The sequence below is a fragment of the Chiloscyllium punctatum genome, chromosome 19, assembly GCF_047496795.1.
Source record: "Chiloscyllium punctatum isolate Juve2018m chromosome 19, sChiPun1.3, whole genome shotgun sequence".
NCBI lineage: Eukaryota > Metazoa > Chordata > Chondrichthyes > Orectolobiformes > Hemiscylliidae > Chiloscyllium > Chiloscyllium punctatum.
The window spans coordinates 30,156,207-30,179,450 of NC_092757.1; the positions used below are offsets into that span (position 1 = coordinate 30,156,207).

A 23,244-nucleotide genomic window follows, 5' to 3' on the forward strand; every position below is an offset into this window, starting at 1 on the left:
ATCCCTAATAGCCCAGAGGGCAGTTAAGAGTCACAGTACAAACAGGTAACCACTTCCCGTCTCCTGGTTCTCTCTTCATCCAAGGGTTACCCCTCCCACATTGTTGTGGGCTCGATGGCAGGTTCCTTCCTGAAAGAGCATCTCAGCCCAGGCTGGGGCGTGGTTTATTGGGCTCGGCTGGCTCTGTGTCTCTCTGGTAGTAGGTTCTCCGATCCAGACTGCACACCATCGCGATCCTCTCGTTTCCTTCACCCGGGCAACACCGATCCAGGAACGGCCGGAGAGAAGCAGAGACCGGGGAAGGAAACGCCTGTAGCCAGGCAGGCAGACAGCAGCGAGAGGAGCCCGGACTCCGAGAGAGAAACAACGGAACATTGGCTGGGTTTCATCCAGAGGAGGGCGGGAGGAGTTACTGAGAGAGACAGAGAGAGGGAGAGGAGTTACCGAGAGAGAGAGAGAGAGAGTTACCGAGAGAGGGAGGAGAGGAGTTACTGAGGGACAGAGAAAGAGAGAGAGGAGTTACAGAGGGACAGAGAGAGGAGGAACGAGAGAGAGCAGTTACTGAGGGAGAGAGATGAGTTAGTGGAGGAAAGGGATTACAAAGGGAGAGGGGTTAAAGAGGGAGAGGGGTTACAAAGGGATAACGGAGAGAGGGAGAGGTGTTAAAGTGGGAGAGGAATTCCAGAGGGAGAGCAGTTCCGGGGGGAAGAGGGCGTAAAAGTCGGAGTCATTCGCTGAATCTTGGGGAAAAGGGAAGACAAGAGTCTAACAACGAGGGGACTGGCTGGTGCGACCTCTCCAGCAAATTGCAGTCACTCCTTCCCCACGGCCTGGTGGAGGCAGTGCTGCCCAGCACTGAGAGCATCCATTCTGCGTTTGCCTATCGCCTATAGGCTGGAGACACTGCCCTCTGGAAAGTGCCATGCCCAAGTTGAGCCAGCGTTGTACCCGTTGGTCGTGCATCAGATCAGCGCTGTGTGTACTCAGTGTGGTCTTGTTGTGCCAATGGCTGCTGGTCCAGAGAGGAGGGGGCCGGCTGACCCTCAGGCTGGTGAAACCAGGCGCCAGTCCAATGCAGGAACACCTCCTGCTGGTCGAAGAGAACTCCACCTGCTGGCAGATCATCCAGGGGGACAGGCAGGAGGTGGAAAGGGCCCTCCTCAACTCCATTAGTGTCTCCCTCAAGCACCAGGCCGTCACTGAGGGAGATTATCTGAACATGACCCGAAATTGCAGATCGTTTGTGAGGGCCCGCAAGTATATCACTGTCCCCCTGAGCCCTGAGGAGGAACACCTCCCCTTGGCTTACTCCATGGTCATCCACCAGAGCATTGAGATGTTCGAGAGGCTTCTACGGAGCATTTACGCCCCACAGAATGTCTACTGTATCCACGTGGACCGCAAATCCCCGAGTCAATTTCATGCGGCCGTTCAGGCCATCGCTTCGTGTTTCCACAATGTCTTTGTCGCAGCCAAGCTGGAGTGGGTCACCTATGCTGGATGGAGCAGAGTTCAGGCAGATCTCAACTGCATGAAGGAGCTGTTGGAGAGCCCTGTCCCCTGGAGGTACTTCATCAATGTGTGTGGCCAAGACTTCCCCCTGAAGACCAACCGGGAGATAGTCCGCAGCCTCAGAGCTCTGAACGGCTCCAACGTGATTGAGTCGGATCCTGCACCAGGGTTCAAAAAGGTAACCGCCTTCCTGTCTGCTCGGCCTCTCTTCATCCAAGTGTTTTCCATCCTCCCTCCCTCTCTCTCTCCCCTCCAGTCCTTTACCTCTCGACTGTACAAAGAGATACAGAGTTGTTAAAAGTGTTCAATTGCATGGAGGGAGGTTCAGAATGTACAAAGGAATATAGAGGAGTTGGAGAGTTGAGCTGCAGAGGAGAAGGGCAATTGACGTTTCAAGTCGGAAACTTTCATCAGAACCAGGGGAGAGAAAGGGGCTGCAGAATAAATGGGGGTGTGGGGCTGGGGAAAGGTGGATGGGATGGTGATTGGTGGATGTAGGGAGGAGGTGGCTGTGATTGGACAGTGGGTGGGGTGGACAAGATGGGTGGAAAGGAAGATGGTCAGGTGAAAGGGATGGGGTAGAGAGAGAGGGCTGGGCCTGGGATAAGGAGGGATAGTGACGGATTACGCGAGTATACAGGAATGTAGGTAGGTTAAGAGTGTAGGAGAAAGTGAGGACTACAGATGCTGGAGATCAGAGACAAGAGTGTGGCACTGGAAAAGCACAATGGGTCAGGCAGGATCTGATTTGGACATAAGCCCTTCATCAGGAATGAGGCTTGTGGACCAGGGGGCTTAGAGGTAAGTGGGATGGGTGTGGGGCTGGGGGTGGAAGGTAGCTGGGAATGAGATAGATAGATGAAGGTATGCTGGGGGGTGGGGGAGGGGGTGTGTGTGTGGAAGGTAGAGTGGACAGGTGGGAAGCAAGATGGACCGGTCAGGAGGGTGGTGCTGAGTTGGAGGCTTGGGACTGCGATGAATTGGGGTGGGGAAATGAGGAAACTAGTGAAATCGACATTGATCCACCTGGTTGCAGAGTTCCAAGGTGGAATATCCAGGCATTAGCTGGTAAGGGTTTGGTGATGGAGGCGGCCCAGAACCTGTATGCCCTTGGTGGGAGGGGGAGTTAAAGTGTTCAGCCATGGGGCGGTGGGGTTGGTTGGTGGGTGTGAGTGTCCCAGAAATGTTCGCTGAAACAATCCACAAGTCAGAGTTCTGTCTCCCCGGTGTAGAGGAGACCACATTGGGTGCAATGGATGCAGTAGATGACATTGGTGGAGGTACAAGTATATTTCTGTCAGATGTGGAAGGATCCTTTGGAGGCTTGGACGGAGGGGAGGTGGGGGGGGGGAGGTGTGGGTGCAGGTTTTGCACTTCTTTCAGAGGCCAGGGAAGGTGCCAGGAGGGGAGGGTGGGTTGGTAGAGGGTGTGAATCTGACAAGGGAATTGCAAAGGGAATGGTCTCTGAAATGCAGGTGGAGTGCAGAGGGAAATATGTCCCTAATGGTGCGGTCTGTTTGTAAGTGGCAGAAGTGGTGGAGGATAATGCAATGTATCCGGCTGTTGGTGGGGCAGAAGGTGAAGACCAAGGGGTTCTGTCCCTGTCACGTTGGGAGGAGTGTGGTTCAAGGGTGAAGGTACAGGAAATGGAGCAGATGCACTGGGGGGCATTGTCAACCATGTGGGAGAGGAAATTGTAGTTTTTGAGGTAGGACGCCATCTGGGATGTTCTGTGGTGGAATTGGTCCTCCTGGGAACAGAGGCAGAGAAATTGGGAAATAAGGGATAGTGTTTTTATAGGGGCAGGGTGTGAGAAGGTGTATTTCAGGTAGCTGTGGGAGTTGGTGGGTTTGTAGTAGATGTCCACGGTTAGTCGGTTGCCAGAGATGGAGAGGTCCAGGAAGGGGAAGCAGGTGTCAGAGATTGTCCGGGTGAATTTGAGGTCAGGTTGGAAGGTGTTGGTAGAACTAATGAACTTTTCAACTACCTCATGCAAATACGAGGTAGTGCTAATCCAGTCATCAATGTAGTGGAGGAAAACGTGGGGAATGGTACCGCTGGATGAAGAGGCAGGCATAGATGGGGCCCATGTGGGTGCTCATGGCTACCCCTTAAGAGTTAAGAGTGAACAGAAGAATGTAAGTTCAGTTCAGAGCATGTAAAGGATTGTTCTTAGGTTGATATTGAAATAGTCTCACAAACTTGATTGAGTTTTTTGAAGTAACAAAGAGGATTGATCAGGGCAGAGCAGTAGATGTCATCTGTATGGACTTCAGTAAGGTATTCAACAAGTTTCCCCATGAGAGACTGATTAGCAAGATTAGATCTCATGGAATACAGGGAGAACTAGCCATTTGGATACAGAACTGGCTCAAAAGATAGAAGACACAGGGTGGTGGAGGGTTGTTTTTCAGACTGGAGGCCTGTCACCAGTGAAGTGCCACAAGGATCGGTGCTGGGCCCTCTACTTTTTGTCATTTACATAAATGATTCGGATGCGAGCATAAGAGATACAGTTAGTAAGTTTGCAGATGACACCAAAATTGAAGGTGTAGTGGACAGCGAAGAGGGTTAGCTCAGATTACAACAGGATCAGGACTTGATGGGCCAATGGGCTGAGACATGGCAGATGGAGTTTAATTCACATAAATGTGAGGTGCTGCATTTTGGGAAAGCAAAGCTTAGCAGGACTTATACACTTAATGGTAAGGTCCTTGGGAGTGTCGCTGAACAAAGAGACCTTGGAGTGCAAGTTCGTAGCTCCTTGAAGCGGAGTCGCAGGTAGATAGGATAGTGAAGGCAGCGTTTGGTATATGCTCCTTTATTGATCAGAGTATGGAGTACAGAAGTTACGAGGTCATGTTGCGGCTGTACAAGACATTGGATAGGCCCTGTTGTAATATTGCATGCAATTCTGGGTCTCCTTCCTATTGGAGAGATGTTGTGAAACTTGAAAGGATTCCAAAATGATTTACAAGGATGTTGCCAGGGTTGGAGGATTTGAGCTATAGGGAGAGGCTGAACAGGCTGAGGCTGTTTTCCCTGGAGCGTCAGAGGCTGAGGGGTGACCTTAGAGAGGTTTACAAAATTATGGGGGGCATGGATAGGATAAATAGACAAAGTCTTTTCCCTGGGGTCGGGGAGTCCAGAACTAGAGGGCATTCGTTTCGGGTGAGAGGGGAAAGATATAAAAGAGACCTGAGCGGCAACATTTTCATGGAGTGTGGTACGCATATGGAATGAGCTGCCAGAAGATGTGGTGGAGGCTGGTACAACTGCAACAGTTAAGAGGCATTTGGATGGGTATATGAATAGGAAGGCTTTGGAGGGATATGGGCCGGGTGCTGGCAGGTGGGACTAGATTGGGTTGGGATATCTGGTCGGCGTGGACAGGTTGGACCGAAGGGTCTGTTTCCGTGCTGTACATCTCTAGGACTGTAAGTGGGTACTGCAGATGCTGGAGATTACTGTCAAGATTAGAGCAGTGTTGTAAAAGCACAGCAGGTCAGGCAGCATCCGAGGAGCAGGAAACCTCTACATCAGGAATAACTTCACAGAGGCCATTATCCAGTCACCAACTCACCCTTTTGTTTACACATGGAGCCCTTGACACGGATCCAACTTCCTCAGAGCCAGCTCAGAGTGAACAGAGCATCTGATCGTCCTGTTTATTTTTTTTTCGGAAGCGGCCTCAGAAGTAGCAGTCGAAGTCGTCCCCAGGTGTAGGTAGGCCCAGGCAGCAGCAGCAGCAGCAGAGGCGCAGGTGAGGTCCAGGCTTCAGTAGCAGGAGCAGGCACAGACCCAGACTGTAGCAGCAGTGGTGGTAGTAGCTGAGCACAGCTTCAAATTAACAGAAGAAATAAGCAGAAAGAAACCACAACAAACTATGAAAAAAAAAATAAACTCCTCAGGAGGAGGACACCAACAGCAGCACATAAGACACACTGAGGCTATTTCAAAGTCAGTCTCCTCTCAAGAGGATTGAAGAGTCCTTCATATGCTGAGCCAGCTCTCTGAGCAGATCCCTTGACATGCCTGTTTATTTTTCTTCCACTACCACCCAACAGCAGTCGTGCGTATTTTTCCCTTGTGACCAAGTCATGTGTGTAGGTGTCAGATGCAGTGAAAAACAACAAGTGTGTAAATCTTAATTTATGTGGGAAATAGAACCCACTCACTTCATAATTTCAGTCCAAGACAAGATCTGCAGCAGCAGTATCATCTGATATACTCTTGCAAGAGTGGTGTCTACAAGGTAGGCACACAGTACAAAACCTTGATTCAATTCATTTCTCTTTCCCTCCTCCCACTACTCCAAACCCAGCACCCATTCCTCTTGTTTATCTCTTGCCTTATCTGGCCTTGTGCGTAACAGTACAGGTTTTGCTTGGCCATTTCACTACGTCCCTCTGTGGTCTATTGTTGGCGTATATCCTCCTTCACTGCCATCTGCTTCCTTGCTTTTTAAAGCAACATTTCCTCTCATTCTTCGTCCACACTGAGCCTTATGGCCTCTTGATTGTGGTTTTTGTTTTTGCAGAAGCGGGAAACAGATGCTTCTCGGTGTTTGTACAAAGCATATCTAGCTTAACCTACACTCCCCTTCCTCTTTCATGATTTAGCTTTGTGATTTCGCAGACATTTGTAATTGCTCCTCACAATTTATATTCCATCACCAGGAAGAAAGGAAACAGACAGTCCTGTTTATTTATATTTTATTAAACAATTCACAGTTTATACAAACAATTACATTTACAGCGATATACAGAGAAACAGCAATTTTACAAGGGAGGGGAATGACAAAGCCAACCCCAAACCCTGACCTTCAACCAGTTTTCAGGGAAATGAGAACAAACCTCAAATCCCAGTTTCAATCATTACAAACAGTAACAATGACATTCATACATATAAGACAGTCCAATTGTGTAAGAAACAGAGCATACAATACAGACCCCCAAAAAAACCAGCAAGCCTCCCCCCCCCCCCCCCAAAATCCCTCCCACCTTCTGGAAGCTCTAAGGCAGCCTGCCCGTACGCACCTTCCGGGCCTCGGTCCGCCCTGACACACCTTTCGACCACTTGTAGGACAGCCCATCCAGATTACCCCTTCTCAGGACGACAGCGCTCAGAATGGCCTACCCACCTACTGGCTTTAGGGGCAACAGGCATCAGGGTGGCCTACCCACTCTTTGGTTCTCAGGGGTGACAGCTTTCAGGACCACCCATGAATGTCCCAGCTCACAGTAAGGCCTGCAGACCCAGGGACACACAAGACAGTGCAGGTGATAAGCCCAACAAGAAACACGATAGAGTTAATTGTGAAAAAACAGAGTCCAAATATTGAGTCTTCAAAAAAAAAAGAGTTCTCAGGAACAGAGTCCATTCCAGTTTACGACATGTGTTGTCAGAAATAGAGACCACTGCTAAAAACAGGGTCTACAACCAAGGGCAGAGTCCACTCCCAAAGGCAGCAAATGCACACCCCAGAGCACATAGATGTTCAGTCTCCATGGAGTCCTGGCACATCCTTGGAGAGCCAGGCCCACTCACAGGAACACAGTACATTGTAAAGGTAGTTAACCTCACAGGGGTTTTGGTCCACTCCTGAAGGAAAGGTCTTCTCCCAAACTCCAGGATACAGCAAGTGCTCATCTCCCAGCACACACACAGGTGTTCAACCTTCAGAGGCCCAGTCTCAGGGCTAGGCCTCCCCACAGGAACAGCTCCTCTGATAAAATGTATGTCTTCCACAAGGGCTCAGTCCAAACAGTGAGGACACATACAAAAAAACAAAGAAAACTAGAGTCCAAGGGCTAAGCCCTACCACAAAATTAACATTGTCCTTTTCTCAAAAGTGAAGAAAAGAGTAACACACAGACTGTAACCAGCCAGTGAAACAACAATCCCCTAATGAGAACTGAGTTACACCTGAGACACATTATGTGCATCAGGAGTTTAACAATCAGTCCTCACTAAAGGAAGACCAGTTAACAAGCTGGCTAAATAATTCAGCTAGTTCAGGAATCAGGTATCCCCCACACAAAAAACAAGCAGAAACCAACAGTAACACACTGTGACCCAGCCAGCACAGAGTCAGTCCCCTAAATCGAGAAGACCTCTGAATCTCCTGTTTATAAATTTTATGAAACAGTTTATAAAAACAGTTAACATTTACAACTGTACACAAGAGGCAGCAATTTTACAAGGGAGAGGAGCATTCCCCTGTTTTTGTTTTATTTTATTAAACAAGTACAAAAAAGAGGTTACAGCACAACAGTTAACATTTACAGCTGTATACAACAGAAATTTTGCAAGGGAGAGGAGCAGCAAATCTCGGCCCCAAACCCTACCGTTCAACCAGTTCACAGGGAATTGAGGACAAACCATAAATCCCAGTTTCAAATATGAAAAGACAGCAACAATGATATTTATGCATAAGACAATCCTGTTACATTAAAAAGTGCAGATAATACAGACCCAGCAAGACCCCGTCCCTCTCACCTTCCGACCACTCTAAGGCAGCCCGCCCCTACGTGCCTTCCGGCTCTCAGTCCGCCCTGACACACCTTTCGACCACCTCTAGGACTGCCCGCCCCAGTACCCACCTGGGTGACAACGCTGAGGACGGCTGCCAACCTTCTAGCTCTCGGTCTGCCCCTACATACCATTGGGCTCTCACCCACCCCGATGCGCCATCTGGCCAGTGGCTATCCTGGCACACTTTTCGGCCACCTCTAGGACAGCCTGTCCCCTTCCCTGGGTCGACAGTGTGCAGGGCAGCCCACAAGCCTTCTGGATCTCAGCCCGTCCCTACGCGCTTTCTGGCTCTCGGCTGCTCTGACACAGCTTTCGACCACCTCGAGGACAGCCCGTCCCGATTACCCCTTTTCAGGATGACAGTGCTCAGAACGGTCTACCCACCATCTAGCTCTCGGGAGACTGTCATAAGGTGGCCTACCAACCTTCAGGTTCACAGGATGGCCTACCCACTCACCCCAGGTGGGTACTGGGGCGGGCAGTCCTAGAGGTGGTCGAAAGGTGTGTCAGGGCGGACTGAGAGCCGGAAGGCACGTAGGGGCGGGCTGCCTTAGAGTGGTCGGAAGGTGAGAGGGACGGGGTCTTGCTGGGTCTGTATTATCTGCACTTTTTAATGTAACAGGATTGTCTTATGCATAAATGTCATTGTTGCTGTCTTTTCATATTTGAGTGGGAGGCTCTCGGGGTGACAGCTTTCAGGACGACCCATGAGCCTCCCAGCTCACGGTAAGACCTGCCAGACCCAGGGACATGCAAGACAGTGCAGGTGATAAACCCAACAAACCAGATGACAGTTAATTACCAACAAACAGAGTCCTTTCTAGTCCAGAGTCCATTAGCACAGACATTTTTCTTCAAAATGTAGTGTCCATTTCCAGGCCTGAGGGGTGGAGAGAGTGCCTTGATGAGACCACATCAGAATCAGTCTGTACATTTTTCTCTCATTTAAAACATAAAATAATTACATTGACAGCAAGTTTCACCTGCCTTTTTCCTGGGAATGAAGGGTTTATCTTATGAAGGAAGGTTGAACAAATTGGCTTTTATACATTTATGTTTGGAAATCTGAGAGATCTTTTTGAAATGTATAAATTTCTCTGAGGGGACATGATAAGGTGGTTGATGGGACATTGCTTTCTCTTGTAGGTTTGACAAGATGTTCTGTACAATAAGATATCGTCAGAGTCCTACAGCACCGAAACATACCCTTTTGTCCAACTCATCCATGCCAAGCAGGTATCCTAATTGGAACTAGTCCCATTATCCTGTGTTTGGTCCATATCCCCCTAAACTTGTCCTATTTATGTGGTCTGTTAAATCTTGTGATTGTACCCACTACAACAATTCTTTTTGGCAACTTGCTCTGTATTTGCACCACCCTCAGGTCTCACCTTAAACCTATGCCCTCTGGGTTTGGACTCCCCTATCCCAGGGCTATTCACTTTTATTGATTTCCCCCACAATTTTATAAACCGCGATATGATCACCCTTCACCCTCCGATACTCCAGTGAGAAAAGTCCTAGCCTATCTAGCCTCTCCTTATAACTAAAACCCTGCAGTCCTGGCAACATCTTTGTAAATCTATTCTGCATCCTTTGCAGTTTAACAACACCCTTCCAACAGCAGGTCGATCACATTATTTACCCAATACTCCAAAAGTGAACTCACCAATGCCTTGCAGAATTATTTTCCCCTGAGACGGCTGTTGCACTGTGTAAATCTCTTCTGTACAAAGTTGTGAAGGCTGAGTTGATGAAGTTATGAAAGGGTGAGCAAGGTGACCTTTTTTTAAAAAAAGATAAGGACCCCGGGGCAACCAATAGAAATGTGGAATTGAAATTGCAACCAGAAGAGCAGTGATCTTCTTGAATGGTGGAGCAGACTTGAAGGGACGAATGGCTGACTTTTGCTATGATATTGGTGGAGACAGGTTATACCTTAGTTCAAATAAAGAGTAGGGAGTTTTCTGACCACTCAGCTAAGGAAAGGGTCCTCCTGATAACATGAACCTTGAAGTTAATCTCCCTCTGCACCAGTCACAGAATTAAAGAATTCTTGCGGAAGGATGCCATTCAGCCCATTGTGTCTGTAATTATTCCACATTTAGTACCAATCTCCTGCATTTCCTCACTCAACTCTGGCAACATCCTTGTAAATCTTTTCTGAACCTTTTCAAGTTTCACAACATCCTTCCTATAGCAGGGAGACCAGAATTGCATGCTGTATTCCAGAAGTTGCCAAACCAATGTCCTGTTCAGCCACAGCATGACCTCCCAACTCCTACACATAATGCACTGACCAATAATGGCAAGCATAGCAAACGACTTCTTCACTACCCTGTTTATCTGCGACTCCATTTTCAAGAAACTATGAATCAGCATTCCAAGATCTCTTGCTTCATCGTCACTCCCCAGACTTTACCATGAAGTGTATTATTCCTGCCCTGATTTGCCTTTCCAAAATGGAGCACCTCACATTTCTCGACATTAAACTCCATCTGGCAGTCCTCGGCCTATTAGCCCATCTGATCAAGATCCCGTTGTACGCGGAGGTTGACTTGAAATATTACTCTGGATGTAGGTTTGCTCGTTGAGCTGGAAGGTTCATTTTCAGATGTTTGTCACCATACTAGGCAACATCTTCAGTGAACCTTCCAACTCAGCGAACAAATCTACATCTAGAACCTCAACCTGAGCTACAAACCTTCTCAAACCTTGCTGATGTATTACTGTCATATATAATCGAGTTACAGTAAAAAATGTTGTCTTATGTGCTTTACAGTCAGATATTGATAGGTTAAGTTGGCAAAAATGTTGGCAAATGGAGTGCAATGTGGGAAAATGTGAAGTTGTTCATCTGGAAGGGAAATCAAAAGAATAGAATATTATTTAAATGGAGAAAGCTTCAGAAAGTTGCAATACAAAGGGACTTGGGGGAACTAGTGAATGAAACATGGAAAGCTCGCACACGGGGGCAGCAGGTAATTGGGAAGACTAATGGAATATTGGATGAAAACAGAAATTTCTGGGGAGACTCAGCAGGTCGGGTAGCATTTGTGGAGAGAAAACAGAGTCAATGTTTTGAGTCTGGTGACCTTTCTTCAGAACTGAAGTGGAATGTTTGCCCTTACTTGAAGGGGGGGGGGGGGGGGTGGTTGGAGTATAAAAGTCAGGAAGTCTTACTGCAACTGTGCAAGGTGCTTGTGGGAGTACATCCGGAGCACTGCGAGCACTTCTGGTCACCTTATTTAAGAAAACATGTTGTTTCATTGGAGGAAGTTAAGAGAATGTTCAGTGGGATGGCCCCCATTATGGAGGGATTGTCTTAAAAACAAAAGGCTAAACAGGATTCTACTCACTGGAGTTTAGAAGAATGAGAGGTGACCTCATTGAAATGGACAGGATTAAGGGGCTTGACAGGATAAATGCTGAAAGGATGTTTCTCCTCATGGGAGAGTCCAGGACCAGGGGGGGTACTGTCTCAGAATAAAGGGGCACCAGTTTAAGACTGAGATGAGGTGGAATTTCCTCTCTCAGAAGGTTGTGAATCTTTGGAATTCCTTGCCACAGACAGCTGTCCTTGCATATATTTAAGGTTCAGATGGATAGATTCTTGCTCATTTGGGGAATTAAGCGTTATGGGGATAGGGCAAGAACATGGACTTGAGGAATGTTGAATCAGCCACGATCCTAGTGAAGCTGGCTTGAGGGACCAAATGGCCGACTCCTGTCCCGACTTGTTAATGGTCTTACATTTACTGATGAAACTGTTCAAAGATGTTATCGCACAACTCTGGAGCAAAAGCGACTTAAACCTGGGTCTCCGAGGCTCACACCGCATGGATCCAAGTTTACTTTGTATCATGCACTTGACATTGATGCTGGCAGTTATGGCTGCAATTCGCACCAACCTGCCTTAGATCAAATTAATGAAGCGAAGCCAATGCAGGTTTTCAAAAGGTAAGTCTCTAACATCGCATCATGCATTGATGAAGTAGCTGAGAATTCGAATGCAGAGAATGTTGTCTGAACTGGATTCAATGAAGTGTTTCACTAGATACTAGATAAAAACGGCTGGACAACAAAATTGACAACACAAGCCCTGATTCATGGATCTTGTTTTGGATGGGTGGTTGGGAGATGGGAATGATCCACAGAGCTGGGACATATAAACATCAAGACCCGGAGCAGGAGAAGATGATTTGGCCCTCCATGAGGCCCACCATACTATATGATCATGGCTAATGCTCAATCTCAATGCCATACTACCACTTTCTCCCCATGCCTTTGATGCTTTTGAAACCTAAATATTTGTTAATCGCATTCTTGGATATATTCAATGACTCAAACTCCACAGCTTTCTGTGGTACAGAATTCCATAACTTCACTATCCTAAGTTAAGAAATGTTTCCGCATCTCAGCCCTAAATAGACGACTGCTTTTATTCAATATGTCAGTGATATCAATCTTGCAGTATGTGGCAAAATGCCCATATTCGGGACAATGATAAACCTGGAGGATTAGCAAATGGTGAGGATGATGTGAATTGTTCAGAGTCACCACAATGAACAGACAGCATCCAGTCAGAGGTGAATACAGAAGAGTGTAAGGTGATATGTTTTGGGAGAAGGTAATAGAAATGTAATGGCACAATCGTAAAGAGTGCGCAGGATTAGAGGGATCTGGCGATAAACATTCATCAACATTAGAAGATGGGGGAGGCCATAAGAGGGTAGAAAAGCAGAAGGCTTCATAAATAGAGGCATTGATGCCAATAAATGGTTGAGTTATGCTGCATGTCGAATTGGTTTAGCCCCAGTTGGATTGTTGTGGTCATTTCCGGTGACTATAAAATGATGTGAGGACCCTCAGGATAGGGAGGAGATTTCGCAGAATGGTGCCAGGGTTTAAGTTGGATGGCTCAGTTGGAAAGGTCAACGATGCTCCCATTGGAATAAAGGAGATTGGAGTGAGGTTTATTCAATGGGTGAGCACTCGGTAATTAAGACAAGGAAATATACTTCACTGTTTACCGATTGTACAAGTGCAATGGAATGCAGACGTAAGATTTTGGGTTAGAGGCATAGTAGGGAGATCTGAGGAATTGAAATGCAAATTAAGCCTAAACTACATTTGTATGAGATGATGGCAAGTTCCGATGTAAGTTGTATAAAAGAAAATCAGCTCCCATACATACAAGGAACAAGAGTAGGCCATTGGCCCTTTTGATCCTGTTCCACCATCCACATTCCTGCATACCATCGATAATCTATCCTCCCCTTGGTAACCAAGGATCCATATCTCCCATGCATGATGCCACAAGGACCGAGGATAAAAGATATCTTTTGATACAATGTAAATAAAGTGTCTTGTGTCTTGCGGAAGGGGTGGCACGGTGGCTCAGTGGTTAGCACTGTTGCCTCACAGCGCCAAAGACCTGGGTTCGATTCCAGCCTTGGGCGACTGTCTGTGTGGAGTTTGCACATTCTCCCCATGTCTGCGTGGGTTTCCTCCAGATGCTCTGGTTTCCTGCCACAATCCACAAAGATGTGCAGGCCAGGTAGATTTGTCGTGCTAAATTGCCCATAGTGTTCGGGTGCATTCGTCAGGGGTAAATATCGGGTAGGGTAATGGGTATGGATGGGTTGCTCTTCACAGGATTGGTGTGGACTTGTTGGGCCAAATGGCCTGTTTCCATACTGTAGAGAATCTAATGTGTGGTGTCCTTCACTCTGAGGGAGGAGCTTTGGATTCAAGTCCTACTCCAGGAGCTGATGGCCATAGGAAGGTGTCTTCATTGCTGTTGTGAGACACTCAAGAGCATGGGCCAAGTGCTGCAAAATGTGATGAGAACAGCTCAGAGCTTGTCTTTTTGACCAGTGCAGACACGATGGGCTGAAGGGCAACTTATTATTTTGATGCTCTAAACCTCAATAACCAGAGAGCATGGAGTCATAGCATCATGCAGTATGGAACAGACCCTTCAGTTCAGGTGAAGGGTGGAAGATATAGGGGGGATGTCAGGGGTAGGTTCTTTACCCAGAGAGTGGTGGGGGCATGGGATGCACTGCCTGTGGGAGTGGCAGAGTCAGAATCATTGGTGACCTTTAAGCGGCAATTGGATAAGTACATAGATAGGTGTTTAAGCTAGGACAAGTGTTCAGCACAACATCGTGGGCCGAAGGGCCTGTTATGTGCTGTATTGTTCTATGTTCTATGTTCAACCTGTCTGCGCTGACCAGTCATCCCAATCTGACCTAGTCCCATTTGCCAGCCTTTGGCACATATCTCTCTCACCTATTCCTATTCATGTCCACATCTAGATGCCTTTTAAATATTGTCATTGTACCAGCCGCCTCCACCACCTCTTGGTAGCTCATTCCAGGCACACGTCATCCACTGCGTGAAAGACCCTCAGGTCTTTCCCCACTCACCTTAAACCTATGCTTCTAGTTTTGGACTCCCCCACCCTTGGGAAAAGACCTTTGGCTATACAGCCGATGTGGAAGGAATCAAAATGGGGCAAGAACAGAAAAGGAGGTCAGCTAAACAATTCTGAGCAGCAACAGAAAAGTGCAGCCAAGCACGTATGCAAGCTAGCTAGCTTACTGAAACTGGCCCCAGCTAAGTGAGAAGGTAGGAAGACCGAAACAACACTCAACAGGTGTTGTAGAAGTTTAAGGTCAATGATCTAATGCTAAACGTCATGTAAATAGATCAGGATCTGATTGATCAGTTGTGTTGCTAAGGCTTGAAATCAAAATGTAATTCGTGAAAAGGGAACGCTGATTTGTGTGTAAAAGTGTGATTGCAACTGCCTGTTTCAGACTCTCCAGGCAAGGGTGGGCTTTGACCCGGCTGGTCGAGTCTTCTTGCATGTATGTGATAAAGGAAGCTGTGTGAAGTGTACTATCATCCGGCTGATCATTTCAACATGGATCCATGCTCCTCCTGATTTTATGAACTTCTGTAAGGATACCCCTCAGCATCCAACACTCCAGGGAAAATAGCCCCAGCCTATTCAACCTCTTACTGTAGCTCAAACCCTCCAATCTCGGCAACATCCTGGTAAATCTCTTCTGCACCCTCTCAAGTTTAACAACATCCTTTCTTTCGAAGGGTGACCAGAATTGTATGCAGTATTTTAAAAGTGGCCTCACCAATGTCTTCTACAGACAATAGATCACACTTGGTAATGGCAAATGCATATCAGAGATAGTCAAAGATACTCCTACTTATAGACAATAGGTGCAGGAGTAGCACCACCATTCATTATGATCATGGCTAATCATCCACAATCAGTATCCTGTTCCTGCCTTATCCCCATAACCCTTGATTCCACTATCTTTCAGAGCTCTATCCATCTCTGTTACAGCTGCAACATTACATCCCAACTCGTATACTCAATGCACGGACCAATGAAAGTAAAGGTATCAAACACCTACTTCACCACCCTGTCTATCTGCAATGCAACTTTCAAAGAACTATATCCCTGCACACCATGTCCTTCTCTCGAAGGCAAAAGCTCTGTGTTCAAGTCCCACTCCAGGAGTTGATGACCACAGGAAAGTGTCTCCATTGCACTGGTGAGGCATGAAAGGCAATGTTCCAAGTGCTGGAAAATGAGACTGGAGTAGCAAGGAGCCTGTTTTGCCAGCACAGATACGATGGGCTGAAGGATCTATTTTTCTGGTGCTCTCAACCTTTATGACCAGAGGGCACAGCTTGAAGTGTATTTTTGGAGCCAGATCCACTGGGAGAGTTTGAGGATGAGTTTTATGTTTGCTCAGCGAATGAGCATTGGGAGATGGTTTGGGAGGCAGGGATTTGGGGAAGTAGGCAGGTGACTGGCACTAGGCAATAGGAGTGAGAAAAGCCTGAGGGGCTGAATGGCCTTGTTCTCCACTGTAAGGTGAGTAACTGAGAGAAGGAGTGTGCATGGATCTTGCCGGAGCTGGGGGCAAGAAGAGTGCAAAGGAGTTGGGGAGGGAAAAAGCCATAGGCAAAGTTGAAAAGCTATCATTTCTGCTTTCTCGTCTCTCTCACTCTCTCTTGTGCCTGCCTTTTAGAAACGTTGGCAATACCACCATGATACCCTCGACCAAGTCGTCCTGACGGCGCAACTGAAAGACCAGCCGAACATCAGCACCTCCATCTTCGTGGGCAGCGCCTACTTCATGGCCTCCAGAGAGTTTGTCAGCCATGTGTTTGATAGTGCCGAGATCCAGGCCTTCCTCAAGTGGTCGGAGGACACCTACAGCCCGGACGAGCATGTGTGGGCTACCCTGCACAGAATGCCCAATGTACCCGGCTCCATCCCGTACACCCAAGGAGCCACCAGGACACTTGGCCGGGCAGTAAAGTGGTCCTTTGAGGCTGGTGACGTTGCGAGGGGTGCCCTATACCCTCCCTGCACGGGAAGGTATCGCCACTTGGTTTGTGTGTACGGGGCAGGAGATCTACAGTGGGTGGTCCGTCAGAGATGTTTCTTTGCAAATAAGTTTGACCCCAATATGGACAACACAGCAGTACAGTGCATGGAGGAATATCTCCGAAACAGGACACTTGGTAAAATTGGGGCTGGGTTGGAGGTTGGGACAGAGTAAACCTCAGTAATGGTGGTAGGGGTGGTGGGTGAGACATCGGAAACACTAAGAGACTGGGCACTGTGAAACTGGGCACTGTGAGATTGTATACTATAACACTGGGTGCTGTGGAGGCCAGGCACAGTGAGACTGCATGCTGTAACATGGCCATTGTAACACTAGACAGTGAGAGGCTGGGCACTGTAGTGTTGTGCACTGTCGAGATTGGATACCTTAATACTATCCACTGTAACACTGGGCACTGTGAGACTTAGCACTGTAACATTAGTTACTGTGAGAGTCAAAATGTATGGTGCTGGAAAAGCATGGCAGGTCAGGCAGCATCCGAGGAGCAGGAGAACCGATATTTCAGGTATAAGCCCTTCATCAGGAATGTGGGGGAATAAGGGGGTTGAGATAAATAGAGGGAGGGTGGGGCTTTTGGGGAAGGTAGCTGGGAAGGTGCTCGGTAAATCCATCGGTGTTGGGGGGGCGGGGGGGGGGGTGATTGTGATTGGTCGGTGGGGAAGGTCGAACATATAGTTAGGAAGGAAGATGGACAGGTCAAGAGGAGAGAGCAGATTTAGAGGGTTGGATCTGGGATGAGGTGCGGGAAGAGGAGAGATTTGGAAACTAGTGTCGTTAATGTTGATGCCATGTGGTTGAGGGTCCCAAGGCAGAAGATGAGGTGTTCTTCCTCCAGTTGTCAGATAGCTTGGATTTGGTGGTGCAGGAAGTGTCATTGTGGAGTGGGAGGAGGAGTTGAAGTGGTTGGCTACAGGTCAATGGAGTTATTTGTGCCCAGTCTCACAGGGACACATCCACTAATAATACTCAACAGTGCACGAGTGGACACTGCATTACTGGAACACTGCACGAGTGGGCACTGCATTACTGGAACACTGCACGAGTGGGCACTGCCTTACTGGAACACTGCACGAGTGGGCACTGCCTTACTGGAACACTGCACGAGTGGGCACTGCCTTACTGGAACACTGCACGAGTGGGCACTGCCTTACTGGAACACTGCACGAGTGGGCACTGTACAGCTGGACACTGCAAAACCAGTGTTGTGACCATCACTTTTTTTTTATTTTTCTCATTTTGGTTTGGAACTGTGAGTCCAAATTGAGAATTGAACTTTGAACAGTGGCTAGTTCTTCTTTTTAAAAAAAGTGGAGAGACAAAAGACTGATGTTTGCTGTTAGGATCTGGCCAGGAAAGATAATGCAGGTGAATTACTGCTCTCTGAACACAGCAGACGCTTCAGCACCGAGATGTAGTTCTGCTCAGGGACTGACAGCTGGATGGATAGTGAATGGGTCAGTCAGTAAGAGGAATGCTGCCGGGCAGGTAACCACAGAGAATGGTGAGAAAGAAAGCAAAAACCATGAGTGACCTCGCTCTGACTGGATTTTGGGCTTGGAGGAAGTGCTTCTTTGGAAGTTGCTGGACTGGTCTGGTCTTCTTTTTGGTTTGACTTTGTCTAGTTATTTCCCCAGTTGTTAACTTGTTAAAAGGTCTGAGATGAGAATGTGAGTCTTCGGGAATGAGTATTAGTCTCCACAGGTCTTCAGAATTTGTTCGCATTGACTGGTGACTTTAAGTTCAAACATGGTATACAGTTCTTGTGCCTGTAATACAACCCAGCATCAAAGGATTTCATGATGGCCTCGATTTATCATTGAAACTAAAATTTTAAACAGGTTTATCTCTTAACTGTCTGCTGGTGTGCGAATTGGGGGTGGGGGTGGGGGGGTGGGTTGGGGGGGGGGGGGGGGAGGTTTGCATGGGTTTATGATCATCTGTATTCTGCTAAAGTGACATAAACAGAAATTAACAATTTATTAACTTATAAACTTGATATCCAAGATCTGTTATTTGTAAATTCTGGTAAGGAACAATTGAACGATTTTGAGGGTCATTGAATGTCACTGTGTTGCAAATCCAGTGATTGGGAGGTTGGTTTTGGTTCAGCTTCATTTTCCTGTGTCACTCCGGACACCGCACCTCCGGGCACAATAACTCTGGACATAGTGTCATACAGGGAGTGACAATGTCCAGAGTTATTGTGCTCGGAGGTACGGTGTCTGGACTGACAGTGTCATACAGGGAGTGACAATGTCCAGAGTTATTGTGCTCGGAGGTACGGTGTCTGGACTGACAGTGTCATACAGGGAGTGACAGTCACTCCGGACACCGTACCTCCGGGCACAATAACTTGGGACATTGTCACTCCCTGTATGACACTGTCAGTCCAGACACTCCACTGTCACTCCGGTTACAACACTGTAACTCTGGACACTATCACTAGATACTGTGAGATCAGACTGTGACCCTGGACAGTGTAATGCTGGACATTGCGATGTCAGATGTTTTAACTATAGACACTAACACCAGAAATAGTGACACTGGATATCATTTGGATGCAGATAGAAATGAAAACAGTCAAAAAGAAAACAAATGAGATAGAATCTACTTGTAGAAATGGGAACTAAATGGGACTGAGTGAGAATGATTATGGCTGTTTAATGAACAGAAATCAGAACACTGTAATAATGTCCACATCTAATTGAGGGTCTCGGGGTGGTTTGTATAAAGAATACCAGATATGCGGGAGTGAGTTTCAGACTGGAATCTAATCAAGGGGTTCAGGGTGGTTTCTGTACAAATGACGGAAGCTGACCTATGTGTGTGAATGTCCTGTGTTAGTCTAACATTCAGGGATTGTTTAATGGAGCTTGCTTCATACTTCAAGGACTCAGATATCTCCATTTTATCCATCTCCCACCAAAATTGACAGGGCAATGACAGCAGAAGCTATACAAAGAGAAATGCTGCCACTGTGATGCCACATGTAATGCCATCTGTATACATCCAGGGTAGGAACAATCCTGGGATTGATCCCTCCACTCCATCCTCATCAAACACTCCCAGGACAGAGACAGAATGGTGTTAGGTACAGAGGAAGAACACACCTCAACTACGTGCCCTTCATTGTTCCTTTGGCCATGGGTTTGAAATGCCTTCTCCACACTGTCATAGGACTATAGATCTGTCTCTGAATTTTGTTTCATCATTTAGGCATGTATTCAGCCCAGTGAGCCCTCACAGCTCTCTCTCCCTCATAAGCATAGATATTGTGTCTGTCTCTCCTCTTCTGTCTCCCCATTTCTCTCCTGTGTGTGACTCTCTCTCTTTCTCTCGTTGCCTCTCACTTCTCTGCCTCCCTCCCTCATCGCTGCTTTCTGTGGGTTTTCTGTGGGTTCGTGACACCATTGCGATGTTAAGAGAGACTGTACCATGAATGTCACAGTGTTTGGTGTGCCCTGGAGGATGGAGGAGTAGCTGGTGGGCAGTAAACAAGGTCATTTCCAGCTTGGTGAGCTAGTACCACCCCGACCTCAAATTTACCTGGACCGTGTCAGACTCCTCCCTCCCCTTCCTGGACCTCTCCATTTCTATCTCGGGCGACTGACTCAACACAGAAATTTACTACAAACTGACCGATCCCACAGCTACCTAGATTACACCTCCTCCCACCCTGCTCCCTGTAAAAACGCCATCCCATATTCCCAATTCCTTCGCCTCCGCCGCATCTGCTCCCAGGAGGACCAATTCCACTACCGAACAGCCCAAATGGCCTCCTTCTTCAAAGACCGCAATTTCCCCTCCGACGTAGTCGATGATACTCTCCACCACATCTCCTCCACTTCCCGCACCACCGCCCTTGAATCCTGCCCCTCCAATCGCCACCAGGACAGAACCCCACTGGACCTCACCTTCCACCCCACCAACCTCCGGATACATCGTATCATCCTTCATCATTTCCACCATCTCCAAACAGACCCCACCACCAGGGATATATTTCCCTCCCCACCCCTATCAGCGTTCCGGAGAGACCACTCCCTCCGCGACTCCCTTGTCAGGTCCATACCCCCCCACCAACCCAACCTCCACTCCCGGCACCTTCCCCTGCAACCACAAGAAGTGCAAAACTTGCACCCACACCTCCCCCCAAGGCCCCAGTGGATCCTTCCATATCAGTTGCAAATTTACCTGCACCTCCACACACCATTTACTGTATCCGCTGCACCCGATGTGGTCTCCTCTACATTGAGGAGACAGGCCACCTACTTGCAGAACGTTTCAGGGAACACGTCTGGGACACCCGCACCAACCAACCAACCACCCCGTGGCTGAACACTTGAACGCCCCCTCCCACTCCGCCAAGGACATGCAGGTCCTTGGCCTTCCTCCATCACCAGACCCTGGCCACACGACGCCTGGAGGAACAGCGCCTCATCTTCCGCCCAGGAACCCTCCAACCACACGGGATGAATGTAGATTTCTCCAGCTTCCTCATTTCCCCTCCCCGCACCTTATCTCAGTCCCAACCCCCGGATTCAGCACCGCCGTCTTGACCTGCAATCTTCTTCCCGACCTCTCCGCCCCCACCCCCTCTCTGGCCTATCACCCTCACCCTCACCTCCTTCCACCTATCGTATTCCCAGAGCCCCTCCCCCAAATTCCCCGCCACCTTTTATCTCAGCCCGCTTGGCACACTAGCCTCATTCCTGAAGAAGGGCTTATGCCTGAAACATCGATTCTTCTGCTCCTCAGATGCTGCCTGGCCTGCTGCGCTTTTTCAGCACCACACTTTTCAACTCCGGTCTCCAGCATCTGCAGTCCTCACTTTCTCCGAGCTAGTACCAAGTGGGGCTGCCTGTAGGGTCACTGCTAAAGACACAGGCACTTACAATTGATAGCAATGAGTAGCTGAAGGGAACAAATGTAATGTTTCCAGGTTCACTGAAAAGACCTATGGTGGGTGGGAAAGAAAGCTGTGGGGATGACCAAAGATACAGGCAACTTCGCTGAGTGAGGAAGGAATTAGTAGATGGAATATAATGTGCAGCAGATATTTCCAAACTAATTTAGTGACTGATTAAAATTCCCATTCCTTGCCCAGTCCATCCTTCTACACCCAAAGGTGATTTGTCCCTGTGGGACAGCAGTGTAGGTCAAACTGCGGGATATGAAGATGGGAACTGTGAAGTGTTCCCAGTCTGAGCCACAACATGAGGAGCACAAGGATTGAGATGACTATTCTGTCATGGAAGTTGACTGAGTTTTTGAAACAAGGTCCCTGTGATTGACAACACTATAAACCTGGCAGCATCCAGAACCAGAGGAATCACAGATGGAAGTGGGAAGGGACTGGGCAAGGGTAGAAAAAAATCAAGTCAATGTTCTGGGGACATGAGTTTGAATCCTACCGCGGCAGATCGTGGGAATTGAATTCAATTTCAGGCGAAAAGGAAGGAGTCTTCCCCATTACAACATTGTTGTGAAAACCCGTCTGATACACTAATGTGCTTTAGGTAAGGAAATTTGCCATTTGACCTGGTCTGGCTTACATGTGACTCCAGACCCACAGCAATGTGCTTGACCTTTAACTACCCCTCTAGGCAACTGGGGATGGAGAATAATGCCAGCCCAATCAATGATGCTTCCATTTGTGAGCAAACTTAAATAAAGTTCTCCAGCTCTGGTACCCTCCTGGTAATCTTCCTGTGCCAACTCTCCAAGATTGATGAATTCTTTGGCAATGCAGTTCAGTTCAGTTCCCAGTTCAACATTTAGCTCAATTAACAGGGTTTGTATACCTCTAATTTTTAATGTTTGCTTTAATGATTAATTGCATTAGGTACTCAACTTGCAAAGATCATAGAATCCCTACACTGCAGAAAGAGACCATTTGGCCCATTGAGTTTGCATCGACCCTCCACAACCCAGGCCCTGGTCATGACATGGGCTGCTTCAGGCCCAGCCAACTCCATTTTCACCTGTAGCTCCATGATCAGCTTGTCTTTCTCCCTGCCTCACAATTATTCATCCCTTTGTCTGCCAGACTGCTCTTCTCTCTCTTTCTGGGCTCCATCTATTGGAGGAGTGGGACACAAGTAAGTTGTTCTCTCTTACTGGTTCCCTTCATGCGAGTTTCAGGTCTAGTCTGGTTGACAATGTCCAGACAAAGTGACGAATTTGGTCCCTAGTGCTGCAACTGCGAATCTGATGCTCCCCAGTCAGAATCTGTTCTCCGTCCTTGCCATTTGAAGCATGTCTTTGAGGTGGTGTTTAAAGGGGAATCAACATTTAGGAGGGAAGTGATGTAATAATCAGTAAAAACAATCTTGACCATGTCTGTCTTGCGACTAGTTGTTAGGAAGAAGTACTTTACTGTGTTCATTTTGTGTGTTGCCAATTTCAATGTCGAAGCTGAAACCTAATAGCATTCCTGTTTTCGTTCCTCACTCATGTCTGAAACATACATCTTTAACCATACATTATATATCAGTCAGAACTATTTAATGTCTTCTGAAAACACTTCTGGGCCAGACCAGGTAAGATTCCCAAACTCCCTTTGGTGAAGGACATGAGTGAAGCAGATGTGTATTTACAGCAATTGGTGTTTGGTTCTGCAATGAGACTATGAAACTAACTTTCAATTCCAGATGGATTAATTATTTGAGATTAAATTCTGCCAATTGCTGGTATGTGTATCCTGGGTCACTGCATTACAAGTCCAGTGAGGTTCCCCCAGTCC

General features: G+C 47.6%; 1 protein-coding gene across 2 annotated transcripts in view; it reads left to right on the forward strand.

The window, feature by feature from the left end:
• The window catches only part of LOC140491262 (beta-1,3-galactosyl-O-glycosyl-glycoprotein beta-1,6-N-acetylglucosaminyltransferase 3-like), a 31,715-nt gene extending 14,705 nt beyond the window's left edge, over positions 1 to 17,010 (forward strand). The window contains exons 1-2 of one of the 2 annotated variants that reach the window (XM_072589232.1): positions 962 to 1,690; positions 16,119 to 17,010. In XM_072589232.1, coding sequence (XP_072445333.1) covers positions 1,073 to 1,690; positions 16,119 to 16,655 — 1,155 coding nt within the window. In that variant the 5' untranslated portion in view covers positions 962 to 1,072 and the 3' untranslated portion in view covers positions 16,656 to 17,010. Of the gene's footprint in view, positions 1 to 961; positions 1,691 to 16,118 lie in introns of those variants that run through there. The other variant, XR_011963255.1, reaches the window with a different exon arrangement.
• Positions 17,011 to 23,244: the final 6,234 nt, after the last annotated feature.